The sequence below is a fragment of the Vombatus ursinus genome, unplaced genomic scaffold (assembly GCF_900497805.2).
Source record: "Vombatus ursinus unplaced genomic scaffold, bare-nosed wombat genome assembly UNPS02012515.1, whole genome shotgun sequence".
Taxonomy (NCBI): Eukaryota; Metazoa; Chordata; class Mammalia; order Diprotodontia; family Vombatidae; genus Vombatus; species Vombatus ursinus.
Window position 1 is genome coordinate 505,379 of NW_020952293.1, and position 18,522 is coordinate 523,900.

The 18,522-nt window shown below is 43.5% G+C and overlaps 1 protein-coding gene across 1 annotated transcript in view; it reads right to left on the reverse strand.

Annotated features, from left to right (window-relative positions):
• Positions 1 to 18,522, reverse strand: part of CNGB1 (cyclic nucleotide gated channel beta 1) — a 97,161-nt gene that overhangs the window by 49,132 nt on the left and 29,507 nt on the right. Inside the window, exons 9-10 of the mRNA XM_027857909.1 lie at positions 5,167 to 5,409; positions 2,333 to 2,495 (exon numbers count right to left, since the gene is read on the reverse strand). Of these exons, the coding sequence (XP_027713710.1) occupies positions 2,333 to 2,495; positions 5,167 to 5,409 (406 nt within the window). The remainder of the gene's footprint in view (positions 1 to 2,332; positions 2,496 to 5,166; positions 5,410 to 18,522) is intronic.

The window sequence follows — 18,522 nt, forward strand, 5'->3', positions numbered from 1 at the left end:
GGAAGGAAGGAAGGAAGGAAGGAAGGAAGGAAGGAAGGAAGGAAGGAGGGAGAGAGAAAGGGAGGGATAAAGAAAAATAGAGAGGACCACTCTTCAACCTCTAAATAGCAATTGTGGTCCAATGAGATCTAGTCTTTTCTCCCAGCCCTTGACAGTCAGTTAGCATTTATTAAGCACCTACTGTGTGCCAGGCACTGTGCTAAGTTCTGGGAATACAAAAAAGGCAAACGTTTTTCCTGTCCTGGAGGAGCTCCCCCACTGTGAGTAGTGAACAGAAACATCAGAAGCCCGGATAACCTGAAGCTGGGGTGGGGGGGGGGGGGGATACAGTGGCCACGAGATGAAAGGGAGTGACTACCCTGCCCCCACCACCTCATTCCATTCATCAAGGCTGGGAATTTCTACAGCTCTTCTACCTCAACCAAGTTCTTCCAATTTTTGTTCCATCCCTGACCAGCACATACCACCTGCCTGGTCTCCTGGGCTTTGACTCCAGCCCCTTCTGGAGAAAATTGTCTCCGAATTAAGTTCACACAATTGGGAGCTGGAAGAAACCTTAGAGGTCATTTAGTCCAAACTCCTTATTTTACAGACCAGGAAACTGAGGCCCAAAGAGGGTAAGTGTGTTCCTCAGGTCACACAGGTGGTAACTGGCAAAGCCAGGAGCCAAACCCAGGTTCTCTGTTTTCCAAACCCAATTTCTTTGCACTATACTATATATACCTTATCTCCCGCTTTCTTTGTTTCTTCAGGGGGCCCAGATGGATCCCTTTTTAAGGGCTACATATCTCAAACTCAGACTAATAGTGACAACTATAACACCTGGCATTTATTTGGAATTTTCCTCACACGCATCCTGTGAGTGACCAGCCGCTCATCATTCCGCTCACGGCCCTGTCTGAAGATGCTGAGAAATCATATCTTCAGGGTTCACCCTCTGCCTCCCCCTGCTGCCAGCTCGGTGCCCCTGGCCTTATTGTCTGCTCCCAGTTAGCATCCCAAGTCCCTGATCTCTGCTTGGGGGCCCATTCTCTAGTCTGCCCTTTGGCAGGCAGAGCCCAACTGGTCCTTTGGCCGAGATCGCATTGTCACTGGGGAACCTTTGTTCGGGAGAGGGAGGGAAAAGAGAAGCCTCACTGCTCTAGCCCCCGACCCTTCTCCCCGCCATGGCAGTCCCCCCCAAACTGCTGCTGGCTATTCAGAGGGAGGGGTTTCCTATGAAGATCGTAGGGCATATTTTTCACTTCTAATCAACTTCCCAGCAGGATGGGGGAGGGACATCTATGCTTTTCCAGGATGGGTGGTCTCCGAGGCCTGAGAAGAAAGGAAAAATCCCCCATCCCCTTTCATCTGAGACAGAGCTCAAAGATGGCTTGAGGCTGATAAAGCAGTGCTGTGGTGAGGCTTGCCCATGACGGGAGAGAAAGGAAATCCAGGGAGTATTTACAGCAGGGCCACCAACATTCCTAAGACTCAACAATGTTCATTTGTTTTTATCTATGATTCTCTCAATCTCTCTCTCTCTCTCTCTCTCTCCCCCCCCGTATTTATCTGTGTACATCTCCCTTCCCCTTTACCCCTCTCCTTCTCTCCCCTTCTCTGTCTCTGTCTGTCTCTAGCTGACTTTCTCCATGTCTCTGTCTCTGTCTCTCTGTCTCTGTCTGTGTGTGTGTCTCTTTCTCTCCCTCCCTCCCTCTGCCCAGCAAGTTACAAGTCCCTAAGCCACTGCATGGAGCTCTTAAGAGGTGAGCTTTTTGAAAACAGGAGAGGATGTGATTTCCTATAGGACTGGGGCGAGAAATATACCAGACACTGAGCAATTGGTCAAGTTGGTATTGCTTTTCCCTCTAGAAGAGGGTGGGCTGGCTCTCGGACCACTGGGCGAATCCCCAAATATCTCAGAGGGTGAGATGCCAAATGTCATCCATCATCAGTTCACCGATTTAGAGTTGAAAACAGGTCATCTAGTCCAAAATGCCCTTACTTTATAGATGAAGGAGATGTTAAGTGACTTGACCAGGGTCACATAGGTAACAAGTAGCAGAACCCAAGTCTTCTAACCCCAAATCCAAAGCTCTTTTTCCACTCCACCATGCTGACTCAAGTGTGAGACTGTCCTTGTACATCAAGTGATATACTTGAGGACCAAACCCAAGTTATAGTCTTTAACTGTGAAATCCTGGCCAAGTCACTGATCCTCTTCATGCCTCAGTTTTCTTGCTTATCAAATGGGAACAATATTTCCTGCCCTGCTTATTTCACAAGGATGCCTCTGACAACACAAAGCAATGGTAAGGAAATTGGAAAAGCCTGGCTGCATGTCATCCATTACCTGGTGGTTCCCAGAGCCTGGCCAGGCACCGTGAGGGTTTCTGATTTGGCTGGGGATGCTGGTGGCAACACTGGGCTTGGGGGCTTTTCCTCCACCTGGGGGGGATTGCTGTCAGCGTCAGCATCTTCAACTTTCACAGCTGGGTGTTCTCTTGTGGCAGGCACTTGGAGAGAAGGAGGAGGAGGAGAAAAAAAATTAACAGAGAGAAAAGAGATCCCCATGGACTCACTTAGCAGAGCCCCTAGGGCCTCACTAATTATTGGTTGGGGAGAGGAGCCACTCCTGGAGAAAAATGTGGAAATTTTGTTTTTGTTCTGCCCTGTGGCAGAGTCACCTCCCTGCTCTCTAAACAGCAGGTTTCTTGCTTAGTAAACTCTGGTCCAGACCTTGGCGTCTGGAGAGCCCTCTGGAAATGCCTGGGCTCAAAGCCCTCCCTGGCCAGTAAGGGGTTCTTATTGCCATGGCCCAGATCATCAGCCACACCCTTATAAATAAGTCATGCCTGGGCCTGCCTCCGTGAGCCCAGTTTGTAGGTTTTCTCCTTTGGATTACATCTGCAAATTTCCCTGAGCTCAAAATGTTTCAAAGTGCTGGGTGCTATCAGTGAGACAGCAGTGTGCCCAAATGTGAGCCCTGGCCCAGCTCTCTGGAATGGAGCTACACCCAGGGAATACCCCCCTGCCAATACATCTGTCAAGTGGACCAAAGGTGGTAGCTGGGCTGAGCCTCAGTCAAACCCTAAAGTCCAAGAATTTGGCGTTGGTAAACCCTACTTCTCATTTCTGGCCCCTTTCCCCATTTTTAAGACCTCTCTCTATCCCTATATGAGAAGATCTCTCATGATGTCCAGCTTCTCCCATTATGGAAAGTCGCATCATCATTTTCATGATTCATCTAAATCATTCATGCTATGGGATGTTAATTAATGTGTCAGTAATGGTGATTATTTCAGGCAACTGTGGGCAAGATTTTTTGGGGGGGGGGGGTCTTTCAACAGAGTAAGCTATCCCTCTCTATCTGTTCCTTCCTTCAAGGTCCAAATCAGGTGCTACTTCATCTGTGAAGCCTTCCTTGATGCCCTAGTGAAAGATCTCTCTCCCCCACCCAATTTCTCCTAACACTCTACCTAAATATCTCCATTGTACTTATCTTGTTCTCCCTATCATCACTGATGTGTGTATGTGTATGTATGTATGTATGTATGTATGTATGTATGTGTGTGTGTGTGTGTGTGTATGTATGCTCCCCCACTCCCCATTCTAGATTTTAGGTGCTTAAGGCAGAGGTATGCACTGTATCTCTTTTTGTAAACTGAAGACAGACAAACAATAGTAGGTGCTTAATAGATGTATGTTGAAATTGGGCCACCTCTTGAATCATAAGTTAAAGTTAACTGCCTGCTTCTTCTGCCAACCCTAGTTGTAAGTAAAGAGAGACCAGTGAGGTTGGTCCTGGCCAGAATACAGCCAAAACCAACAGAAGGCCCCATGCTAAGGTGCCTGCTCAAGGTCCTTGGTTCCAGCCAACTATCTGACTTACAGTTAGAAAATTCCTTTTAACTTCTATTATATCCCTGATAGTCCATGTGCCTGAGACCCAATTCACAGACTCCCCAGTAGAAAGAATGTTGGATTTAGAGTCAGAGGACCTGGGTTTGTGGTATAATGGACGAGTGCTGGAATGGAGCTGGGAAGACCTGGGTTTAGATCCCACTTTTGGTACTTACTAGCTATGTGACCGTAGGTAAGTCACCTAATGTTTCTGGGCCTTAGGTTCTTCATACGTAAAATGAAAAGGTTAGAGTTAATCATATCTAAAGCTCCATTTCACCTTTAAATCTATGACCTTATGATTGATTCTTATATGACCTTGGGCAAGTCGCCTGCCCTGCCTGGACCTCAATTCCCTCATTTGGAAAATGAGAAAGTCAGACTAGATGATCTCTGTGATCCCTTATATCTCTAGGTCTATGATTAAATCAGACAATAAACATAAAGTTTTTTTTTCCAAAACTCAAAGCACTAGACAAATTGAAATTATTGTTGTTATAATCCTGTGAAAGTCCCTCAGAAGCTTTTGACTGGAGGGTGGGCTCAGAGGGACAATGAAAGTTTCCCTCACTTCCAGGGTGCTTTCTGATTTGAGCCTACAATGGACTTAGGAACAAGATCAAAAGTCTAGGTCAAAGGCTCTTAACTTGGAGCCCATGAATTTGTTTTTTTCCCTTAATATTTTGACAACTATATTTCCATATAATTGATTTCCTTTGTAATCTTATATATTTATTTTTTTGACTTAATTATTCACTTATTTTATTTATATTCCCTTAATTACTCACTTATTTGACATATTCACTCATATTACTCACTTAATTATTCACCTATTTTACTTATATTCACTTAATTATTCACTTATTTTATTTATATTCCCTTAATTATTCACTTCATTATTCAGAAAAGGGGTCTACAAATTCCACCATACTAACAAAAGGGTCCCACAAAAATAGTGAAGAACCCCTGGACCAGGTGACAGTCAAAGGACCACTGACCCTCATTCCAATTCCATATCACTTCCTTTTTTTTTTGTAAATCTGCCAGAAACAAAAACCACCAACTTGTGCACCCTATTCAGGCTGGCACAAGCCTTGCCCGTCTCCCCACAGAAGCATCAGTACAGCAAGACAGACACAGAGAGCATGCCCGCTTCCAGGCAAGACAGTACACGGACCTGCCACCATACTACTAAGTAAGGCCCAGCAGAGAACATGCAGATACCGAAGCTAGCATGCACTACCACCCCTGTAAGGCCGCCATGCAAGGGCAGGGTCATACTACCTAAGCGGCGGACCGAGCTCTTTGCCTCCTTCACGAAACTGGGCTTCGACACTGAAGTCCTCCTGTTGACGAGGACTGGGATGCGGGTGTTGGGGTATCGGTAGCTCGGCACATTGGGGAGATGCTCAGCTAGGTTTTGGGAAGCAGCATGGGGGGTCCTGTGGCTAAGCGGCTTGTCTTGGACCAGGCGATCTAACTCCGCATCTCGGCTTTGCTTAGACATGGCACAAGGGGTCTCAGAGCCTCAAGCAAAGGCCAGGACCCCGGAGACTGTAACAAGAAACACAGACTCGTGTGAGATGTGACATGGCAGGAGCTGCTAGTCAAGGGACTCCCTTTATGCAGAAAGCTGTCAATGGCCCTGTGGCTGGAACTCCCAGAAGCGAACTCTGGTTGGACTCATATCCATGAAGCCTGTAAATTGCCAGCCCCTTGGCCACAATATTCAGCACCCCTAGCACCCTGCATGCCCAGTTCCCCGTGTCTGGAACTCTTTTCTTCCACTTCCTGGACTCCCTGGCTTTTGCAAGAAGTCTTTCCTGATCATCCTCAATCTTAGTGACTTCCCCCTGAGAACACCCCCAATTTATTCTGTGTATCTTGAGTGTATATAGTTATTTACGTGTCACTTCCATTAGACTGTAACCTCCCTAAGAGCAGGGACTGTTTTCATTTGTACTTAATAAATGTGTGTTGAATTGAATTGAATTCTCCTCCCCAGGATTTATATGAAAAAGAGCTATCTGGGCATTAGTAACCAGGCATAGAAGCCCTAAGCCACTTTCCCTCCAGGCTACCTATGTTACTTAGACTCAGGATCTTAGATTCATATAACAAAAAAAAAAAAGCAAAAACCAATCATATTAGAATTAGAAGGGGCCTCGTCCAGCCCCCCACTCCATTAAGTAATACTCTTAATAAGTGGCTCCCCATTCTCTCTACTTGAGTACTTGAGTAATACAGAGACAATTCTCTTATCAATCAATCAATAAACATTTATTAAGCCTCTGTCTCTCATGAAGTAAATCATTCCATTTTTGGGCAGCTCTAGTCATTATAAAATTCATCCTTCTAAGTCATCTTGTTGCTTTTATATAGTCAATCAATCCACAAGCATTTATTCAATGTTTACTATATTCTGGGCACTGTGCTAGGAACCCAGGTTACAAATACCAGAGTGGAACAATCCTCATCACCAGGGAGTTACATTCTAACACAGTTGAGCCCTTTGTCGCCATCTTGTGTGGTTCCCCAAGTGAATCGAATATTGGTTGCTTTGTCATCCAAACCAGATTGGAAAATCCCTAAGAGGAGGGAACCCTATCTCTTACTCCTCTGCTGTCTCCCACAGGGATTAGCAAAGGGTTGGTAGGGAACAGAGTCAGCATTCAATAAAGATTTGTTGGGTTGAGTTGAACAAGCCAAATACTGAGCAGCAAAACCCAGTTATAAAACAATTTTTGTACTGAAGATTTGATGATTCTGAAGGTCAAATCTTATTATGCCCCTCTCTAACCATTCACAACTCCATCAGTAGGTGGAGCACACAGCTCTCACTATGACAGTGACCTAAATGGTGGTTAAGAGTTTCATCCAGTTGACCAAGAGACACAGATGAAGTATAGAATTCCACAGGGTTCCCCTTAGGGCAACATTGGGTTGGTGAATGGAGCAAGCAGCACTGGGATGTAGGTGTTGAGATTCTAGGCATTGATGGACAATGAGGATAAGAGTCCTTTGTGTCTCTGTGTGTGTCTGTGTCTGAGTATGTGTATCTGACCTGATTTTCAGGGAAGAGTGGAATAATCAGCTTCAAAAGAACAAGATAGAGGAGTTGCAGCTGGGTAATAGTTTATAAGAAAAAGATCTGTGTGACATCCAGGCCTGGTGCCATATACATATATATATATATGTATATCTAGTTCTAGTCTCTCTCTTGAGCTCCAGTCCCACATCACCAACTACATATTAGACATTTCAATCTGTATGTCCCCTAGCATCCCAAACTCAACATGTCCAATGCAGAACTCAGAATCTTTCCCCAAAAACTCATCACTCTTCTCAATTGCCCTGGTTTTGTCAAGGGTAGCACCGTCTTTCCAGTCACCCAGATTTGAAACATCAGTATCATCCTCTATTCCAATCAGTGCCAAATTTTATTGCTTCTCTCTCTACAACAAATGACCCTGCCTCTCCATTTACACAACCACTGCCCTAGTTTCAGCCCTGGGCAATTGCAGTAGCCTCCCATATGGTCTTCTTGCCTCGATGTTTCAAGTATTTTCCAACTCCCATCCTCCAGCCAGTCACCAAAGTGATTTTTTTTTTAGTCAATTGGGGTTAAGTGGCTTGCCCAGAGTCACACAGCTAGTAAGTATCTGAGGCCAGATTTGAACTCAGGTCCTCATGACTCCAATGCTGGTGCTCTATCCAATGCACCACCAAGCTGCTCCATATCAAAGTGATTTTCTTAAAGGGCAGTTCTGACTATACCACCCTTCCACTCAACAAATTCCAGTGGTTTCCTACTCCCTCTAAGATCAAATATAAATTCATCTATTTGGTACTGAAAGCTCGTCCTACCTCTTCAATCTAATTATACATTATTCGTCTTGATACAACCTACAGTCTAGCAACCATGGTTTGCTGGCTGTTAAACACACATGATTCTCCCTCTTCCATCTCTAGGGCTTTGTACTGACTTTCCTCTGTGCCTAAAAGGCTCTCTCTTCTCACCTCTACCTCATGGAACCCCTGGTTGCTGTCAGGCTTTCATGCCACCTTTAGTAAGTAAGACCTTTCCCAGTGCCCTCAGCCTCTAGTTGTTTCCTATGTGAGGTGTCTGCTATGTAGTATCTTCCATATTCCTTTCTATGCACATGCTGTCTTGCCCATTAGGATGTAAACTTCTTGAGGGTAGGGACTATTTAGCTTTTGTCTTTCTATCCCCAGCACTTAACACAGAGCTAAATTGCTTGTTTCAATTGTGTAATAAATGCCTTTGATTGACTAATTGATTAGTATCGCCACCAGATTTTGAGGGCCAGAGCAGAGGGCTAGTTGAGTGGTCCCTGGGTTAGAGGGCTATTTAATGGATTAAATTAGCATCTCTCTGCTTATGGCTCTCAAATCTACCTGTATTGCTCCAACCTCTGGACTGGCCTCTAGTATCCCATCTCCAATTGCCTTTCAGGCATCTCAAACTGGATGTCCAGTAGACATCTTAAATTCAACCTGTCCAAAACAGAAATCATTATCTTTTCCCCTAAAACCTCCCTCCTTCTTTCCCTATTACTGTAGAAGGCAGCACCATCCTCCCAGACCCTTGGGCTCACAACCTAGGAGTCATCCTGACTCCTCACTTTCTCTCACCCCATCCAAGCCGTTGCCAAGGCCTGTCAATTTCCCCTTTGCAGCACCTCTCGAATATGGTCCCCTTTTCTCCTCTGACACCGACCCCACTCTAGTGCAGGCCCTCATCACCTACATCTGGGCTATTACAATAGCCTGGGGGTAGGTCTCCTGCTTCAAGTCTCTCCTGCTCTAATCCATCCTCCATTCAGCCACTAAAGTGATTTTCCCAAAACGCAGGTCCAACCATGTCACACACCCACACATCCTCCACTCAGTAAACCCCAGCAGCTCCCTGTCACCTCCAGGAACAAACACAAAATCCTCTGTTTGGTATTCAAAGTCCTTCCTAACCCAGCCCCTTCCTACTTTTCCAGGCTTCTTACAGCTTACACATACTCTTTGATCCAGAGCTCCCAGCCTCCTGGCTGTTCCACGAATAAGACCCTCCATCTCTCAGCTCTGGGCATTTTCTCTGGTTGCCCCCCATCCCTGCAACTCTGGTGCTGACCTCCCTGTCTTCGTTTAAGCCCCAACTGAAATCTCACCTTCTATAGGAAGCTTTTCCCAACCCCTGTTAATTCTGTTATCTTCTCCGTGTTACTTATTCCTTATTTATCTTCTATATATAGCTTATTGGTATACATTTGTTTGCTTGATGTCTCCCCCATTAGACTGTGAGCTCCCTGAGGGCAGGGACTGTCTTCTGCCTCTTTTTGTATCCCCAGCACTTAGCACAGTGCCTGGCACATAGTAAGTGCTGAATAAATGTTTATTCATTAATTGATTATTTGGGTGGAGTTAATTTCCACCAAACCTCTCCCCTCTAATTTATCCTACAATTTGCTATCGGACCAGTTTTCCTAAAGTGCCATTTGGATCTTGCTAATCCCCTGCTCAGAAATCTCCACTGGATTTCCATTAACTATAGAATTCAACCCAAACTCCACAGCTTGCCTACTTGTGGCCTTCCCAATTGGAAAAAACAGTGGGTTTGGGACCAAAGGACTTGGATTCAAATCCCGACTCTCTTCTTCACCAGACATATGACCCTTAGCAAGACACTTCCCCAGTCTGGCCCTCAGTTTCCTCCTCTGTCAAACGAGCCAGTTGGACTAGTGAATCTGAAAGGCCTTGTCTGGCTCAAAATCCTGCGATCCTAATTTAGAATCTCTGCCTTCCTTTAGGCTCAGCTCAAATGCCATGTTCTCCTCGAACCCTTCCCTGATACTTCTAGGCTGTTAGAATTCTCTGTTCCTCAATTTATCTAACATACTTGTTTTTGTAAATGTCATATCCCTACCTCCCCCCCATAGATTGCATGCTTCTTTAGGGTAGGAACTGTCTTCGTTGGATCGTAGCACTTATAGCTGGAAAGGAATGTAGAAGGCAACTGATTTAAATGCTTTATTTTGAAGTTGAGGAAACCAAGGCCCAGTTAGGTTCCTGGCCTAAGGTTCCACAGATTGTATACGTCAGGGGCAGGATCTGAATTCAAGACTTCTGTTTTGTCTCTTTTTTTTTCCCCTTTGCATCCCTGGTGCCTAGCACAGTGCTCCGCACAGAATATGCAGTGTTGATGGAGTTGTGATTTCACTGATCTGGACAGTCCCTCCGATGGCACAGATCTCTGCCTTCCTGTGAAATGAAGCTTTGCTCACAGTAGGTGTTTCGTACAGGTTTGAACTGACTTGAACTTTACAGCTTCATGGATCACTATCTTACTTCCCAAATTTGTCATTTGCTTGATGGGTGTGACCTTGATTAAATCATTTTTGTTGTTGTTCGGCTGTTTTCAGTCATATCTGACTCTTCGTGACCCCATTTGGAGTTTTTTTGGCAAACATACTGGAGTGGTTTGCTGTTTCCTTCTCCAGCTCATTTTACAGATCAGGAAACTGAGGCAACAAGGTTAAGTGACTTGCCCAGGGTCACACAGCTAGTAAGGATCTGAAGCTGAATTTGAACTCAGGAAGATTAGTCTTCCTGACTCCAGGCCTGGCACTCTATCCACTGTGCCACCTAAATGTCCCCAAGCAAATCACAGAAGGCTACATTTTCTTGATCTGAAAAATAATGGGGTTAAAATAGTTAACCCTTTGGGGTCCCTTGCAGATCTAAATTTTTGACCTTATGCTCTTATGGCCCTCCCTTTTATAGAGCAGAAAACCCTCTCCAAACACAAGGTAGAATTGTGAGCTTCCCATCAGAGAAATAACGGAGCCTTTTCAAGCGTTGTCTCAATACTACTCTAAGAGGCCAGCTTTGTAACTGGGGGATAATTCTCAGGCTGTGGCTATTCAGTGGGAATTAGGATCCCAATGCAGCCTTTGGCCTTGAGGAACATGGCCTGTAAATGAAACATGGATCCTGTTGTGTTTTTCTCATCTTAGCTCTGGTTCCAATTTTCACCTAAAACTCATTGCATTATACCCAGCTCCTCCCTGGGTGGCCCACCATTGAAACAGCCCAATGGAGCAAAGGTCCCCTATCTAGAGGGGAGGGTTGGAGAGGAAGGTAACCAGCATGGAAAATCCACACATCGTGAAAGTTTTCATTGGCCAAATCTCTGAGTCTAGAGAGGCCCCAGCCTTGAAAATCTGACATTTGGGCAGTTATTTTTGCTCTTTGATGCCTACCACGGAAAGAAAGCATTCCCCACCACCACCCCTGGCCGGAGTTGTAGGCACCTTTCCAAAGAGGAAAGCTTTGGATTAGAGTACTGAGTCTGGGGTCAGTGGGTTTGGATCTCACCTCAGCTTCCCCATTTGTAAAATGAAGGAATTCAACTAGCTTGTTGATTTTAAGCTGGAAGTAACCTTAGACAGCATCTACTCCATCTTCATCTTGCAGATGAGGAAACTGAGGCCAGAGTAGTTAAGGGACATGTCCAAGTTCAAACAGGTAGCAAGTAGCACCCAGGTCCTCTGATGCCAAATCCAGGTCATTTTCCATTCCACCACACTGCTGTTAAGAAGAATGCTATGGTTCTTCACAGCTCTGAATCACAGGGAAAGATGAAAAGAGGCAACCATTCCCCCTTATGCCTCTTCAGTCTGCCTATCCTAGGATCTTCCTCTTTTGACCAGGGTTGAGGATCTTTGTAGGGAAATGGGAGGGCACAGGCCCATGGCAAGAGTCTTCACTGGGCCTTAAGAGTCATTATGGGAGAGCATCATTTAGGACCGTGACCCTTACCTCCAGTGCCAGCGATCTCAGCTGCCTCCTGTGGTGCCGTTAATAAAACCAAGACACATATATATTAGGACAGGGATTCTTAACCCTTGTTTGGTCCTGGACCCCTTGGGCAGTCTGGTTAAAGAATTGTTTTTACTTACTAGCTGTGTGGCCCTGAGCAAGTCACTTAACCTCAACTGCCTCACCAAAAATAAAAAAAAAAAAGAATAGTTTTTAAAGCCTATGAACCCCTTCTCAGAATCATGGTTTTAAATGCATAAAATGAAATACGTCAGATTACAAAAGAAACCAATCATATTAAAACATACTTATTGAAATATTTTTTTAAAAAAGTTCACGGATCTCAGGTTAAGAACCCCTACAACAGGGAAATAGCTTTTTCTGAGGCTGCCCAAAGTAGAGACACACAGAAGAGTGTATTCAGATGTAGAGTTAGCAGAATAAGATTTAGGAAAGTTATTTTTGCTCAGAAGATTAAAAAAAAATATAAGTTATTTCTATGCTAAATGTTTGCTTTCAATCATTAGAACTCAGCCAGACATAGCTTTGGAAGAAAGCAGCTGGGCTAAAGAATGGAGTGGTAATAAATCTAGGTCCTATCCTCCTCCTGCTACTAATTTATTGTGTGACCTCGGTCAAAGACATTCTGTTTCTCTCTGGGGTCTCAGTTTTCCCATCTGTAAAATGAGAGTCTTGTATAAATACTCAGGCTGAGGCCACATGGGGCCTATAACAATCCTGAGTGCCCCCAAACCAGATTAAAATGCAATTGGGAAACATTTAATAAAATAAATGAAAATGTAATAAACCATGGGTGTTACACTTTAAAACCAAGTCAATATGTAGCCCCCAGGAATCCTCAGGCAAGGTTTTATGGCCTCTATTTGAGTTTGACCCCATTGTCCCAAATCACCTCTAATGTTCCTTCCAAGTCAAAGATTCTAGGTGAGAAACCAGCCCTCCCTTCTCCCCCCCCACCCCCAAGTCTCCAGGTGCTTCATTCTCTGCACAGGTAGAGTGAGTCAGCAATTTAAAAAAATCATTATTATTGTCATCGTCTTGGCCTGTTGGAATTCTGAATTCATTCAGCAAATTTTCAAAATGGAGGTGAGATGGTCCTAGGAAGTGCTATGTAACTAGGGCCCTTTCTGAGGGCGGTTATAACGCTGGTGTCAGAAGCCAGCATCACATGAGTGGAAGGCATAAGGAGGGTGCCAAACATTCTATCGTACCTGAAAGGGCCTTGATCCAGGCTCCAGCTGAGGCAAATGTCTGGCCAAGTACTTGTCTAAACACTTCAGGGCTCTAGCAACTACTGTGCCAAACTGATTCTCAGATACTTAATAAATGCTAATGGTAATTCGAGCTTACAAGGCACTTTACAATTTACAAATCAGTTTCCCTCCAACACCACCAAGGGATAGGCAGGCCAATCATCATTGGCCCCATTTTCTAGGTAAGGATAGAGAGTCAAGGGAGAAAGGGATTTACCCAATGTCAGAGCAGGGGGGAAGATGGAAATGATCCCTCAGTAGGGAATACAGTTTTCTTTAGAAATGAGTGGTTGTTGAATACTTTAAAGGGGCTGGCAGGCCACAGTTGGCAAAGCCATCCCATGCTTCCCTTCCTTGTGCTAAGTTTATTCCTCTTAAGGTAAAAGTGATCATAAATCAAAGTAAAATTAATTTAAGAGTTTCAGAGTCAAAGATCCAACAACAGGGGCCTGCTTCTCCACTCCAGCCTCAGTCTAACTGACTTGACCCAAGGGGCCCATTTACTAAATACAAACAGTGAAGCCCTTTGTACCTGTAGGGAAGACTCCTGGATCTCGACCCCTTCTACTCCACTCCAACTGGAGCTAACGACATCCACCAGACAGCTATCCAGCAGAACACTGTGGAAACCCCAAGAAGAAAGCAGAGAAAGGAAAATGTGCTGATTGAAGATTGGAAAGGACTACAGTATTCAATGCAATAATTCCATTTGATTCACAATATTTTTAAAAAATGCTTCACAATAACACAGGAAATGGTGTACAGAAAGCTATCCTGCCCTACTGGAAAATAGAAGGGGAAGGGGATAAGAGAAGGGGGGGGAGGGATAAAAGGGAAGGCAGACTAGGGGAAGGGGTATTCAGAATACATGCCATCTTGGGGTGGGGGGAGGGGTGAGATAGGGTGAAAATTTGGAACTCAAAATCTTGCGGAAGTAAATGTTGAAAACTAAAAATAAATAAATTTATTAATAAAAAATAAATTAAACAAAAAAATTAAATTAAAAAAATTAAAAATGCTTCACAAGCAGGCAGTATAAGGAAAACATGAACTTGGAGGCAACCATTTACTAAAGGCAGCTAGGTAACACAATGGGTAGAGCACTAGGCTTAGAATCAGGAAGATTCATCTTCTTGAATTCAAATCCAGCCTCAGACACTTACTAGCTGTGGGACCCTGGGCAAGTCACTTAACCCTGTCTTCCTCAATTTCCTTATCTGAAAAATGATTTGTAAACTGTAAAATGAGCTCTTTTTCTTATCCCCTTCCCCTTCTATTTTCCGGTAGGGCAGGATAGATTTCTGTACACCATTTCCTGTGTTATTGTGAAGCATTTTTTTAAAATGTTGTGAATAAAATGGAATTATTGCATTGAATGCTGCATTCCTTTCCAATCTTCAGTATCTCTGCCAAGAAAACCCCAAAATGGGGCCATGAAGAGTTGGACACGACCAAAATGACTCCACAGCACTACTCCATTGTGCTAGGCACTGGGCTTTTAAAGACAAATGGAACAACTGTGCCTGCCCTCAGAGAGCTTATATTCTATCGAGGATGTATAACAAACAACTAATACTACCTCATGTTTACAATAGAATGTTGCCACTGGAAGGGAGTCCCATGGGCATGGTGGCTAGAGGGCCAATCTAGAGGAGGCAGGATGAACTGGGTTGAGTCCTACTTCTGACACCAATGAGCTGTGTGGTCATGGGTAAATAACTTGATCTTTTGGTGTCTTTAAGGCTATAAATTACAGCCATTCTTTGTTGGTGGAGGGAGATTTCTTGGCAGATATTGGAGTGGTTTGCCATTTCCTTCTTTGGCTCACTTTACAGTTGAGGAAACTAAGGCAAACGGGGTTAAGCGACTTGTCCAGGGTTACATAACTAGTAAGTGTCTGAGGCCAGATTTGAACTCAGATCTTCCTGAGGACAAGTCCAACACTCTATCATTGTGCCATCTAGCTGAAGGGCACCTCATATGTCATTTAATCCAACTCTCCAACATCCTCAAAGATGAGGAAATTAACCAAAGTTAACTAGAAAAGGATTCAAATCAGTCAGGATTCAAATCCCAATCCTCCAAGACCCAGTACTCTTTAAATTAAACCCCATTGCCTCCATATCATGAAGGGTGTCAAAAATTCTCAAGAATGTCTCCAAGCAAAATTAATTTTAATTCATTTTTATCTTTAAACAAAGCCAGCACTTTGGGAAGGCAAGGATTCAAAGAAAGGCAAAAATCTGAGAGTGCCACACAACTCCAGAAGTTTGGAATCATTGGTCTAGAGGAGAAGGAATAACCAACCCTGTGTCTACACAACACAAAGTGAAGTGGAAAATTTGGGCAATTATTTGGGTAATTAAAAGCCTATGACTAGGGATATGCTGGTAAATGTTTATCAATCAATTCCCTGAAAGTACAGGGCATACTTTTAAGTGTTATTTGCATTATTAATATTTTCTTAATCATTTTCTTAAGTCTAGAAACCAACAAAACAATAAATCAAGTAGCTTGCTGATTTCTGAGATGTAAATGATCACACTGAAAATTCAACTGTCATTTCTCTGAAGTTGCCAAGCTGGCTCCAGCAGACCCCTGTCTATAATCCATTAGCTTTCTTCAGCTATCTAAATTTTTCCAGAAATATTATTTTGTCCTAAATAATCTAGATGGGTGGTGTCAAACATGCATCCTGCAACACCCCTAAATGCAGTCCAAACCAGATTAAAATATAATTGAAAAATATTTTTGTGAAGAATGATACATTTTACTTTTTTTACGATCATATTGAACATATTTCCACATTAGTCATGTTGTGAAAGAAGAATCAGAACAAAAGGGGAAAACCACAAGAAAGAAAAAAAGGGAGAAAACAACAAAAACAAGAGAAATAATTTGGACATACTTAACAAAATAAATAAAAATACAATAGAACATAGATAATGCTAAAATGTGGTTTTCTAAGTAAATGTGAAGCCTCCAGGAATCCTTATATACAGTTTAGCAGCCCCCTGTTCCTACTGGAGTTTGACACCAATGACCTAAATAATTCTTTTGATGGCCCAAAATATGAACACAACCTCAGTTGAGGAAACCAAAGACCATTCTGTTCCAACTCCTGTGAAAACCTCTACGTAAATATCCCAATTCACAGCTGGGTGATATCTTGTCAATGGAATAACATGACAATTGGTTCTGATTAACAATGGTGTGTGTGTGTGTGTGTGTGTGTGTGTATTTGTGTATATATATATATATATATGTATACATATATGTATATATAATCTAAACAGTCTAGGCTAAGTGACTTAATACACCAGGAGAAGGATCTTCTTCAACTGTGATGGTTGACCATATACACATTTCATGATGGCGTGGACTTGCAGTGAGTTAGACACAGAGTCAGGAAGATTGAGGTTCAAATTTCCCCTCAAGACACTCCCCAGCTGTGTGGCCTTGGGCCAGTCATCAATCCTCTAATATTCCATTTCATCATGTATAAAATGGAGATGATAACAGTGGTCTTACCTACTGCCAACAAAGTTAATAGGGAGGCCCAAGAGTAGATTTTTTAAGTGCTATATAAATGTGAGTTACTATTATTTCAGGCTTTTATTTCTAATAAAAAAAATTTACTAAGTCCTAACTCAAAGTTTTAATTCCCTGGGTGACCTCAAAAAGCAGTTCTCAAATATTTTGGTCTCAGGACCTCTTTTTATAAAAAAATTTACTAAGTCCTAACTCAAGGTTTTAATTCCCTGGGTGATCTCAAAAAGCGCTTCTCAAATATTTTGGTCTCAGGACCTCTTTTTAACATCATTCAAAATTTTTTGATGACTCCCCCAAAGGGCTTTTGAAAATGGGGGTTATATGTACTGATATTTACCATATTAGAAATTTAGAAGCCTTCGTATTATTATAAAAATAGTTTTAGAATTTTTTTGGAAAAAATTAAATATTATTTTAAAATAGCTATATCATGATGAAAAAAAAGAAAATAGCTTTGTTGTCACGAACCCCCTGAAAGGATCTTAGGGATCTCCAACAGTCCCCCCGACCACCCTTTGAGAAGTGCTGATGCAGAGCAAAGAGATATAAGAGTTGCTCTACCTACCCCTCATAATTTTGGGGGGAATTAAGAAAGGCTAGAGTTTGTACCTGGATTCAGGAAGACTATGGACAAGTCATCAACCCTCTCTGAGCCTCAGTTTCCCCACTTATCAAATGAGGACAATAATAATAGCTAACGTTTATATAGTGTTTGAAGGTTTGCAAAGCACTTTACACGTGTTTTCTCATTTATCCTAACTCCTTTAATACACTGAAGATAACAGGTCTTGCTTTTCTCCCTCTTAGTATCTGCCCAGCAGTGGTTGGAATGTTCAAGGGGATAATGTCTCATAAAGCACTCTGGAAACTTCAAAGCATCATAGAAATGTAATTTGTTGTTGTTGTTGTTGTTGTTGTGGGAAATTATTTGAAAAGCTAAAAGTGTCACAAAAACGTAATTCATTGTTATGATGATTCTTCTTACCCTTCCATGTAAGCATAATCATCAGCTTTACTTACTGGCCATAATATGCCAGAAAAAGCTGAAATAATTCTACGATTCTGAAATCATAAGTCTATGTTTCTTTTCACTCCAGGAGCTCAATAAGCCCCTGATCCATGAGGGTGAGAAAACGTGCACTTCTGAGCTGGGCAAGCTATGCGAGTGGGATGCCACCCACACGTTTCTAACTCTAAGGGAAGGCTCGGGTAGGAACAAACCACAACCACCTGCAAATGTCTCAGAGGGGGACAGACCTCCCTCCGGATAGGCCCGACAGCTGCTTCAAGGAAAGCTCCTTCCTGCACCCCAGCTGGATACCAAGGGGGGAGGGGGAGACCCACGATGAAAATAATCCACCTACTTGCATGAAGTGACTTTTGCTGATAATGAAACACATGCTCCCGGGCTTCAGTTGGGCTCCGTAACATTCATGGTAAGCTCGAGCACGGTTCATATAAACATACAGTTTCAAAAGGCTCCCGAGTCTGCCTTCAGCCCGAAGCTGCCTGCTCGGATCGGCCCTGGGCTGGGAGCCGATAGATGAGTCAAGAATCCTGTCTGCTCTTAATCAGATTGAGCTGATGTTCAGGGAGGCCTCTGTAGAAACTCCCACAGGGAGGCCAGGTGAGGGACCAAAAGGCTGCAGTTGCTAGGAAGAGGCTCTCTGTTGCCGGGAAGGAGACCCTGTCGCTAGGAGACATCTGGCCAGTTACCAGGGCTCTCACGTCAGCAGTAACCCCTTGAACGAACCGAGCCGGCAAAGAGCGAGCATCCTTTCTTGGCCAGGGAACTCTGCCTCTCTGCCTCTGCCTCTGTCTCTGTCTCTGTCTCTCTCTCCCTCTCTCTCTGTCTCTCTCTCCATCTTTCTCTCACTCTTTCATTTTTCACTCTGTCTCTCACTTTCTCTCTATGTCTCTTTCTCTTTCACTCTCTCTGTCTCTGAATCACTCTCTCCCTCTTTCTCCTCTCTCTCCCTCT